The 12,399-nt window shown below is 41.5% G+C and overlaps 1 protein-coding gene across 1 annotated transcript; it reads left to right on the top strand.

The window, feature by feature from the left end:
• The first annotated feature begins 529 nt into the window (after window positions 1-529).
• On the top strand, window positions 530-11,513 carry fzd4 (frizzled class receptor 4). The gene is made up of 6 exons (XM_089014115.1): window positions 530-1,114; window positions 5,146-5,283; window positions 5,415-5,795; window positions 7,146-7,291; window positions 7,691-7,938; window positions 9,167-11,513. The coding sequence occupies exons 1-6, from the start codon at window positions 851-853 to the stop codon at window positions 9,583-9,585; spliced, it is 1,596 nt and encodes a 531-aa protein (XP_088870241.1). The 5' UTR covers window positions 530-850; the 3' UTR covers window positions 9,586-11,513.
• The last annotated feature ends 886 nt before the right edge of the window (window positions 11,514-12,399 follow it).

Genomic DNA, 12,399 nt, shown 5'->3' on the forward strand with positions numbered 1-12,399 from the left:
TTTTTTTTTTTTCATTTATTCCCCAAAGTCCCCACACTCTTCCCTGCTTTTTTTCTAGAATGGTAGAATGGTGAAACCTTCTCCATTGGGTGCCACAAGCATACAATACATGTCCCGTATGTGCCTTCATTGCAATGCAAAACGGATCTGTAGTGTTTCAGCATCAGTGAAGCACCTACTTTCAGTTACAATGCCAGGGCCATTTACAAGTGATGGGTTTTAAGAATGGGAATACGTCTACAGTTTCAATTTTAAAATACTCATTTAAATGTGAAATCAAGTTCTTACTCATGCTTAACCACTGAAAATTAGTTTCTCACCTCCTTATGACAAAATCAGTACATCATATGTTGGAATTTCAGAGGGAAATTCGACCATAGGAAACAAGGAGGCGAGGGAGTGAGAAAAGGAGTGTCCTATTTTATTGTTTTTTTCTAATGTATCCGCCCTTTCGCTGAGGGCTGGTCAGAGAAAGCGAAATAGGGCGCACGGATTGGCTGGCTGCGAAGTAGACTGACTGAATCGTCTCTCCACAAACAGACACAATAAAGTTAGAAGCCGGTCTCCTTGAGCTTGGAGGCGTAAGAGCTGCTTGCCAGTTCTGCTTCTTTTCTCGAGGAATCTACAAAGAAGAGATGACTTCTTTTGACTTGCAAGTGCATGTGCAGCTTTTAGGTGAACGGGTGTTTATATTCTCTCTGGACGTATGCAGCATCCATTAAACGCTGCAGATCGGATAAAGTGACCGAGCACCGGGGACTAAGCACGTTGGAGAGTTCGGACTGTTTGCAAGACCATTTTTTTAAAGGAATAAGATTGCAAAAGACGAGCACTCCGCTTTGGAGTGAGCATGCACAGGGTTATGGTGTCGCTCATTTGGGCAGTCTTGCTCCTCCTGTTCGGACTGCTCGCTCCGCCGTGCATGGTGCGCGGCTTCGGCGATGAAGTGGAAGAGATGACCTGTGACCCCATCCGCATCAGCATGTGCCAGGGTTTAGGATACAACGTCACAAAAATGCCCAACCTGGTTGGCAACGTGCTCCAGTCTGACGCCGAACTGCAACTGACCACGTTTACGCCGCTCATACAGTACGGATGTTCCAGCCAGCTCAAGGTATGGCACAGTATGGGACCCACGTCTAAAATGGGATTTAATTAGAATTTATTGGTCTTGCAGTTGATACATTTACAGTTCACAGCAGCAAAGTGATTAAGGGAAGAAGTAGAAAAACAAAATACAGAAGCTGCTCTAAAGGCAGCCACTCTCGCAGTGCCATCCTGAAGAAAAAACAACAAAATCTAAATCACACAATGTGACGCAACTCAAAAGACACAGTCATTCAATTTTTAAGCACTTTCTGCGCCCTCTTTGTTGTATGAAGCAGTTCTAGATGAAATGAGAGATGATCAAAGCGTCCTTTTCACCAGTGGATCAGAGACTTCATAGTGAAATAGTGCATGTCTGGTACAAGCTAAATGTTGAAAGCAAACACAAAGCTGTAGCATCCTATGAGGAAAAGACATGCCACATCTCCTGTCCCACGTAAATCCGCTTCAATTCCAAGGTGCGACAGTTCCAAGTACACATTGGCGCTCTCCACTGACACTCCTTACTTCTCATCGCGGGCTCCTCAAGCCATGCATCCATCCAGCCGTAGACTGTCCAACAGCACCGACCTTTCCGCTGAATGGATGAGTGGATGGAAGTTTGTATTGGGTTTTGGGTGGGATGGATGGATGGAGGAAAGGAAGCATATGACAAACTAAAGCTGCCACCAGAAGAAGTATTCACAATGATGGTACCATGATGAAGAAGCACACAGTGTGAACTGTAAAGTTCAGGTCGGTCTAATGTGCGATGTGATGCAAATGTATCCTCTTCTGCCAGCCATTCTCACATCTTGCCTCACCGAATCGGTGTTTCCTAATCAAGTCAAGAAGAGTTTACTTAATTAACCAAAAAAGCTAATCATATTTACGTCATGTTTCGTTATTCATCTATCACTGTGACAAGCAGGACAATTCATGCTTTTGCACCAATAGTCATTCATCCTACTGTATTATAGCATTTGTGTTCAACAAAATCTGCACAGATTTCCAGCTAATATATACAGTAGTATATGTGCAAAATACATCAATCTGGAGATGTATCTTTTATTCCATATTAGCAATGGTAATCACACGACTATGGCATACAGTAATGGAAATAATGTTAGCATTTGTAGGCATTTTGTTAATTTTATTCAATCTTTGGTCATGAATTGTTGCAGGCATGTTTTTTTAAAGAACTTGAAAAACTTGGTATGGGCAGGTGTTTGGATGAAAGGCAAAACTGCTTTCAATGTGCCATAGTAAGCAAAGTGCTTCAAAACACATTTGTGCTCAATGTGTGAGACAGACAGACATAACTGCAGACTCTACAGTGCTGCCCTGCTCCGGCACCAAAATTGCCCTGTAAGATTAGCTGACACCCCCTCCTACACGGAGTAGGGGGAGGAAAGGTGAAAGGGAAACCATATCCCAGAACATTTGATCTAATGGGAGGTTTCCTGGCAGATAACCAGGGCAGCTTTAGGCACTGAATTGCCTTCACTCGGTTTACCAACGGTCAGCATACCTGCCAACTACTCCAGTTTTGCCATACTGAGTACAGTCTTCATTATCCTATTCCGGGTTATTCATGAAAATGACATTTTTTAAATTTAGATCAGGCGATCGGCACAGTACCAGCTGTTAGCTTCCTTTAGAATCTGAAGGTGTCAAAGTCAAGTCCCGGGTCCGAATCTGGCTCGCCACATTATTTTATTCGGCCCGCGGAAGCAAATCAAACTTGTGAAATTCCATGATGCTTGCTAAAGTTCATACCAAAATTTCAAATTTTCGCTTGTCAACAACAACAGTCCTTACTCTTGACTTCAGATTTGAAAACGAGTTATTTATTAATGTGTTGTGCGTTCCATATGTAATATGTAGAGGGGATGAAACATTCTAATGGCTTCCCCAAATTCATAACGGCCCTTCAGAGGAAACTGTAACTACAATCCGGCCCTCGGTAAGAAATTACTTTGACACCCCTGCTTGAGATGAATTGAGTGTGCGCATGCTACGGGTCATTCCTGGAATCGAGAGTCAAGAGTTAGCATCATTTTTATCATTGTCGTGCAATGGCATCTGCCGGAGAAAAATCAACAAGTGTGAAATTGAAAGAAAACTACAGTCGTTTTGTGAGGAATTTCCAGGAGTTATACTTCGGTCAGGAAAAGATAAATTACATGAACTACAGTGTGTGTCAGCAAGATTTTTCTATCAGGCATGGAGGAATTGGCGACAGACTTTATTTTATACACAGCGAGGTACTTTATTTAATGAGCAAATGTGGTTTAATAAGGACTCAGGTTCAGTATATACTGCATAAAAAACATTCATTCAACCTATCCATTATATTTGAGCTCATCAGTACTGTATCATGTGTCTTTAGTATCATTAGATAGCTTCATTTTGTGGATCTCAGATAGTCTCAAAAATAATTTAGAGTGGTCAGAGATGTGATTTGATATGATTAATATCAATTGTGAGTCATTTATTTTAACAATCCTTGGTACCTCGTGGAAATTAGTACACTGGGCTGTATGTTTGCTTTCAGAGGCGGGAGACTACTGTAAAACACCCTTGACATTTCTCTGTCATCACTACACTTAAACTACAGTATGTCAAACATGGCATCAATTGTTAAAGCGTAAACAATTGTAATACTTTATTGCCATGTGGGAGTCAAGGTGTTGTTCAGGTGCTCAGTAAATTTAAATGTGGCAGTCTTTCAAACCTTTTAGCATGTATGAATGAATGTATACTTGATGAAAATGACCTTTCAGTCCCTGACAAGAAAATCAAAACCCTTCAAAATAAAAACTGAAAGCTTTTGGATACCCGCCTAGGTGTTACATATTGACGACCTAAATCGCAACTCCATTCCTGAAAACGTTTTTGGAACCGAGACTGATAGATCTATTTCAAAATATTTGCCATGGCATGGGAAATTGATCCTTGGATTAAGTGGGATTGTGGAGTATTATGAGGCTCATCCCCTTGTGTTTACTCCTCATATTTTTTAATTTTTGAAGATGCAGAGTTGTGTGTCTAACCTTGAAGTTGATTGAGTTTGGTTCTGGTTTCTTGACTCAAGTTGTATGCACAGTGAGACCTCAACTTACGAACTTAATTGGTTCCCAGACAGAGTGTGTAAGGCGAAAAGTGTGTATCTAAAAAAAAATTCCCATAGGAAACCATTAAAATGGGAATAATCCGTTCCCGGATTTCCATAAAATATTATTTTCAACTAAATAAGCCTTAAAACTACACACAACATACCTTATTCTATGTATAATAAATGTGCTATTGTATTGTAATGAAAGAAATACACTGCATTCCTCATAAAGTCACTTTATTTACAGTTGTGATGGTCATTTATGGCTTGATGGAATGGCGTTGGAGGTCGAAGGTCAAAGGGAATTGCTGTTTGGAAAGAGGCTCATTACATGAGGACTGTAATTAAATAAATAAACTGTGCTGTAAAATAAAGTTTTATTTACCTTTTTGATGGTCGTTGATGGCTTATGGAAGGAGAGTCACCTTCCATAAGGACTGTTGGTAACTTAACCTCTGGTGCAGTTCGGTCGTGTGCTTCCGCCGAAGATCACTCCGCCAGCCGTGGTGGGTGTGTATTATGAAAATAGTGCTTATTATAAGGTTTAATTTTCATAAATTTGATGTTTGTAAGACGAAAAGTTTGTAAGTTGAGGTGTTTGTAAGTTGAGGTCTCACTGTACTTTTTGGGGTGCCGTTCTCAGTGGAAATGTTGACCTGCCATGAGGAGACATGTTGCAATGGTTTTGGATGATGCAACGGGGGTTCCGAGCGAATATAAAAAAAAACCCATATGAGTGTGAATACCGCCATTTATGATCATAGCAGATTTACTTTCTTTGTCAAACTTTGAATTTATGTTATTGGAAGAAAATTCCACAATATCACAAGATTCACTTAGGTGCAATTTGAAAATTATTTGCCGCATTCCTTAAATTAGTTGTAGGAAGATCTTTGATATCCAATCTGTAACTCTAACCACCAATTTGTCTTTTTCTCTAGTTCTTCCTGTGCTCCGTCTATGTGCCAATGTGCACGGATAAAGTGCCAATTCCTATTGGACCATGTGGCAGCATGTGTTTGTCTGTCAAGAGAAAATGCCTGCCAGTGCTTCATGAGTTTGGTTTCATTTGGCCAGAGGTGAGTCAATAGCCTTCACATTTACTTCCGACTACTTAAATCGGAGTGCCTGTGCTCCTGGAGAAAGGGTAATTAGGACCCTCACTTACCCGTATCATAAATATTTTTTTTCCATTTTGTTCCCAATACAGGTGCTCAACTGCAGCCTTTTCCCACCTCAAAATGACCACAACCACATGTGCATGGAGGGTCCAGGGGATGAGGATCCTCCTTATTACCGCCATCCTCCACACCAGGAGGAGTGTCAGGCCTTGGGATCTGCACCCGACCAGTACACGTGGCTGAAGAAGACAGATAGCTGCGCACTCCAGTGCGGCTATGACAGCGGGCTGTACAGACGCGGGGCCAAAGTGTTCACGGACGCCTGGATGGCGGTCTGGGCTGTGCTCTGCTTCCTTTGCACCACTTTAACGGTTCTGACTTTTCTGTTGGATTCCCAACGATTCTCCTACCCGGAGAGGCCCATCATCTTCCTGTCCATGTGCTGCAATTTGTACAGTGTTGCCTACTTGGTAAGTCCATTTGCTGTGTATTGGTTCACTTCCTCTTTTTGACTTCAGTGCAGAAGCAGTTCAGCGCTATGGCAATTTCGTTGTTCAATTCAAAGACTTCTCCCAAAACGCCTCATCCCGAACACAAAGCATTTCCACATATGTTCTCGGACGCCATTTAACTCACCATGGGTGCATCTCAGTAGCCACTTAGTTTGAAGGAAGGAATGCACCTTATCTCGTATTATTGTTCAGTCTTGGCTGAGATCAGCGCTTACGGAGTACATTTGGTCCATTTGGGAAGGCGGATTATTTATAACAACTCACACAGCCATACCTAACGTTGTTATCTGTGTGACTATTCGGTTGTTAAGATTAAACATTTGACCCCATTTTGTGTCAGTCAGATAAATTATTTAAATCATTTCTACTGTATCTACTTTAAACACTGATAAACACGTATTTTTTTTAGGTTTTTTTTTCGGAACACAGTAGCATCCCAGACCCATACCCAGTCTCTCGTAATAAAAGGCAAAATCGCTAGGTTGCATTTTTTGTCTGTTTACATCATCGGTGTCAAATTATTTTTTGCCGCGCACCACATTGTAGTTATGGTTTCCATTTTGATTTTGGGAAAGCCATTGGAATGTTTAATCCCCTCCACATATTCTATATAGAGTGCACAATTAACTTATTCACTGCCATTCCCAAATTTATTCGGGAATTAAAAATATGGTGTGGATTGCCATTCCAGTGTTTGTTCAGGTTTTGTTTTTTGTTGCGGGGGGTGCTGATAAACCGCAGGCCAGAACTCTGGCAATGTTTTTCCTTGACACGAGGGGGCATCATTTGCCTTTTGTAGAGCAGCCCCCATTTCAATCTCTGATAACTCAAGACCCATATAACTTATAAATTTAATCTTTTTTTTCTGATGAAAGCAGAGAGTCTGAGGATTCTTGCGCTGCATTGAATGTTTATGTAGTCCTAAAACTCAATAATCTGTGGGTCCTGGAATTTGAGTGAAAATGACAAAAACCCTGGCACTGGAATGGACACATTTTTGCACATCATTTGGCAGTGAATGAGTTAATGAATAACTACTTTTCAAATTTGAAGTAACATATAATGACTCTTTTTGTGGTTTACATACGTCGGTTTGAAATTTTGGTTCGGACTTCAGCAACCATCATAGAATTAATTCTGTTTACTTTCACGGGCCGAGTAAAATTATGTGGTGGGCCACATTTGGCCCGCGGGTCTTGACTTTGACAATGTGGTTTACATGATTCTATGAGAATGTTATTTTTACCGTTTTGTCAAAACGTTTAGAATATTTTTTTTTGTGCAAATCATTTTCTATCTCCTTTTCAGGTCCGATTGACTCTGGGTCGGGAACGTGTGTCGTGTGACCTGGACGCCACCCAAGTTCCTATTCTCGTGCAGGAAGGACTGAAGAGCACAGGCTGCGCCATCGTCTTTCTCCTGCTTTACTTCTTTGGCATGGCCTCTTCTCTCTGGTTAGTGGATGTGTGCCTACCATTTCTTGTTGAGCAACAATTGGAACACAAGCCGAGCATCCTGTTCTATTTAAAATCTCGCCATCCTGTCACCATACGTCCTCCATTTGATGGATGAATCCGCTCATGTAAAAATCTACCCCTGGACAGGGGCCACTTTTCACAATCATGTTGTGCGGCTCTTGAAAAAAATTGGATTGATTTTGCCCTTGATTTCCCCCTTTCCAGGAAAAGCAAACCCAAAGGATTTCTTCTGGCCTTAAATATGACACCGCTATCTGTTGTGTAACCCTTTACTATCTGCCACCATGAAAAGCAACACATAATGGCCGTCGCTGTGTTGACACTATAAGAAGATTGAATCGTGCATTGTTTCGTTTTCTCATTTTGTTAATTCAGGTGGGTGATCCTGACCCTGACATGGTTCTTGGCTGCGGGATTAAAGTGGGGCCACGAAGCGATTGAAATGCACAGCTCCTACTTCCATATAGCGGCTTGGGCCATCCCAGCTGTTAAAACCATTGTCATTCTTATAATGAGATTGGTGGATGCTGACGATTTGACCGGCCTTTGCTACGTTGGCAACCTGCAGCAGGAGGCGCTCACAGGCTTTGTTGTGGCGCCGCTAGCGACCTATCTTCTTATAGGTTAGTCAAACTTTGCCTGCAATCAAGAATTTCATGACCTGCTGCAGTTGATTGTTATGATTTGCTTGCGGGCGTCTCATTCCAAGACAGCCGACTGCCTTTCGAAAAACCACATGCTGTTCTGCTGTCATTGACACATTAGTTGTGGGAGGTGGGGAGTGAACAACCGAGTCCATTTGAACACGGTTGCTAACCAAAACAAACACCGACTGAAGCATATCATTCAGATGAATTCAAGTTTGTGGAATATCCACAATTAAAAAAAAAGCTAATTCCCTTTTTACGATGAGCGTTTTGACATTCCAGCAGTGGCGGGCCATGCATGTCACTCCCAGGTCTTCGGTGGTGCTACGTCTGAATCACTCCACAGCTGTGAGTGTGGTGTGATTTACTACACGTCCACTGGAGGATATCGTTGGCCGAGAAATAACTTGTGACTTGAATAAACTTAATACTGTCATTAAACTATTTGGATTTTGACGATGAACGTGTGGATTCATGATCATAAAATTGCAATAGTATTTGCTATTTTTTTAGCTTTTGAGCTGTTTAACCTTTCTTAATGATGTCCATCTATTCTTGAAAAGTCCGTTTTGAAAATGGCTTTAGCGGTATATCTGCAACCAAATACTTTTTTCTCCTTCTTCAGCCATTGTGGGTTGACAAAACGGCGATTAAATCAACACAAAAATGTATTTTCTTATGCAGCTCGCTACAGACACAGTGTGCTAGCTCTGGCCAGTATGCACTTTTCACTAGCAGTTAGTGATAATATTATTGGCTAGTGACTAACTAATCATGTGACTAACCAATTATAATTTGTGAAAACTCTGACGTTGCCATCACCTTCGAGCAGGCTTTGGGTTACCAACTCAAACTCTGATTGGTGAAAGCAATAGCTTAATCGCCATTGATTTTCATGCGCCGGAGCCTGCAGAAGTGATTGTGAAGACCCTGGTAACAAATGATGGCTGAAATGTGATTGGTTAAATGTTTAAATACAAAAACACACATCTAGAAGCAGCAGAAGGCATTGCAGGCCATGACGGCCCATCACTGCATTCGAGTATTGTCGATCAAACACTTTTCAATTTTAACTACAGTTTTACCAAATAAAAATTGCATGAAGCAGATGCTGTTTGATGTTTGTTCAAAAGTAAATTTGTAGAGTATCCAAAATTGTGTCCACAAAACGATTCAATTAAATGTGTTCTCCGTTCATCTGCAGGTACATTATTCATCTGCGCTGGTCTAGTGGCGCTTTTCAAGATCCGCTCCAATTTGCAAAAGGATGGCGCCAAGACTGACAAGCTCGAGCGTTTAATGGTGAAGATCGGAGTGTTTTCTGTTCTCTACACCGTTCCGGCATCCACTGTGATTGGCTGTTACCTCTATCAACTTTCCCACTGGGGGGACTTCAAAGCCACCACGCAAGACTCGTACGTTGCATCAGAGATGCTTCGAATCTTCATGTCCCTGCTAGTGGGCATCACCTCGGGTATGTGGATCTGGTCTGCCAAGACCCTCCACACGTGGCAACGTTGCTCCGCCCGCTTACTCAAGGACAGTCGGGTGGGTCGGGGCGGCAAGCGAGGACCGGGCCATGGTTGGATTAAACCGGGGACAGGCAACGAGACCGTGGTGTGAGGAGAAAGAACGCATATGACTGGACTTTCTTCTTGATCTCACTGCCGCTCACGCTGACAAAAACAGGATGTCATACAAAACCACTGGATGTGAAAGACGCTGTAAAATGTCTACTGGTCCACGAGCATGTTTAGCTCTGTGTCTCCCACGGTGGTTGATATTTCTTTGACTTGTTGGGAGTTGGGCAAAAGGGGTGGACGGGTTCAAAAACGAGTAGCATATGTAGCCCCATGAACTCTATGAAGACATGTTCCATCTCCTGGAGTTGGAAAAGGGACGAGGAAGAAAGACATTAGCAGGCTGCATCGAAACATTAAGATGAAAATTTAACACAAAATAAGCTTGTGTGGCGCCACGTCTACCTCTGCCTAATTTTCTGCTCAGTGCCACAGACGGAACTGCCCCGTACAATAACCCCGCTACCTAAAAGGCCTGTGAAGACTGTCAATGGGCCTGCGTACAGATGGTATTCCGACACCGGCTGAGGTTTTTCCAAAGAGCCTTGTGCCTTTCTCGATTTAACGGAATGGAAAATGGAAAAGACATACCAGACCAAGAGTGAGTCACACATTTCAAAATGACCTTATGTTTACATTTCAGTCAGGAAGTTAGCATTCATTAGTTATTTTATTGACACCAGCTTCAATCTGCATTAATGCACACCAATTAATAAAAGTGTCTGTGCCTGCCACAAGTGCATTAATTTAAACAGCAGACTGAAAACTCACAAGTGCAGATATCCTGCTGCAATAAGCATCAATTACCTGACAAATCCAAGGAATGAGCAATCCAGGAAATTAACGCTGTGCCTTTTCCAAACATGAGCCAAAATTACCAAAAAAACCTTATCAGAAATCCGCTTGCCAAAAAAAAACCACAAAATTAAATACTATGTAGCTGCTGCAAACGTATGCAGCCATGCATTGAAGAACCGACTGCCATAAAATACTGTCTCATCAAATATCAGTTACAGCTGAACATTTTGCAGTGAACTGAATTGCCCAGAGAGATCCATAAAGACTTTAGAGAAGCAAATTGTTCCAGTGACGTGTCAGGACTGCAGCGTGGCCATCTTGGACAATCAAGCCACTCCTCGAAAAAAAAAAAAAGGTTCAATGCATTTGAGATTTGGAAAATCATTTCATTCACCAATATCTCAATCGCCATGCAGCATTCATTGATGTACACACGCTTTTGTGTGTTTGCACGACAATCTGACAAAGCGCTTGCGTTTCAGCGAGTCTTGGAATGTATATTTGTTATGCGTGTCATATTTAGCCCTCGTACAAAACGTGGGGAATTTCAAGCGCACATGGGCCTGTGATGCAGAAGTGGGTGAGGATATCGGTTGACAGACTTATGTTGTGTCTTGCCCTACCAAGGGAAATGAGACCTTGTAGATATTTCTAAATATTGTGGTGAACCTGAGAAGGCTGGAGCAGCCACTGGCGATCCTCAACGCAGCATACCTTGGCACCCTGATTAGATTTCCAAAGTCAAACAAACATTGCCTTGAGCTAAAGTGAATTAAGCAAAGCTCTGACCACCATCCGCCTGAGCTAATGCAGTTTCCCTTTTCTCATAACGTTTGGAGACCACCTCCCGTATGACGGCATTGTGCCTCCAATGATGTTTCAAACAATAACAGAGTAGTGAAGTTACTTTGACACGGGCCGCACAAAAAAAAATCCCTGGCAATAAGATGTGTAAACGTTGAGATGCCCGGATATGAGTCAATGTTTGCTTTTAGTTGACCGTTGTTGGTCGTAGCCGATAAGATCGAACAAGTCTGGAGAGATGATCGGCGCATTGTAGGAAAAATGTTAATTTATCCTTGTAAAAAGAGACAGAATTTTAAAAACCTGTTTGTTATTTAAATGACACTTTTGTATCAGAAGACGAATAAATAAAAAAAAGCTTTGGTTACCAAACGATTATGTTTACAGGTCTGTGAATGTCTCTTAATGCACGTATATTGCAGCAAATTGACAGTATTAAAAAGTTCTTGGGTTAGTGATATAATTTGATGATGTCATCATGTAAATTACAGGACTCCATTATTTCATTAATACTATACATACACCGGAGTTTAACAATGCTGCCACCTCCTGTTCGGTGAGGAACCAAGAAAATCAAATTTATGATTTCACCGTTTATATGAGTTCAGAAGGATATTTTCACACAAAAATGTATATAAAAATATTAAAAATAATATATAATAATATATATAGTACATCTAAAATGTGCTCATTTCGCCGTGTATATATATATATATATATATATATATATATATATATATATATATATATATATATATATATATATATATATATATATATATATATATATATATATATATATATATATATATATATATCTCCAGTGGGTGAGGCAAGTCCTCAGAAGCTAGCTCAATGGCAAGAACAAGACCCGGGCAATAAACAGCTATGCCCTGCCAGTGATCAGATACCCTGCAGGAATTATAAGGTGGCCAAAGGAAGAGATTCAGTCCACGGATGTTAAGACCCGAAAACTCCTCACCATGCAAACTGCAGGGTGTAAGATGCTGGCAGGGAAAGCCTACATGGAGCGCCATAACCAGGTGGCTGGCATAGTCTACCGAAACATATTTGCGGAATATGGACTGGAAACCCCAAGGTCAAAATGGGAAACACCTCCCAAGGTAGTAGAGAATGACCGAGCAAAGATCCTGTGGGACTTCCAGATACAGACTGACAAGATGGTAATGGCCAACTAACCAGATATCGTGGTCATAGATAAAGGGCAAAGGAAAGCCGTTGTCGTGGATGTAGC

The sequence above is a fragment of the Hippocampus bargibanti genome, linkage group LG14, assembly GCF_051943395.1.
Source record: "Hippocampus bargibanti isolate YZ-2025 linkage group LG14, ASM5194339v1, whole genome shotgun sequence".
Taxonomy (NCBI): Eukaryota; Metazoa; Chordata; class Actinopteri; order Syngnathiformes; family Syngnathidae; genus Hippocampus; species Hippocampus bargibanti.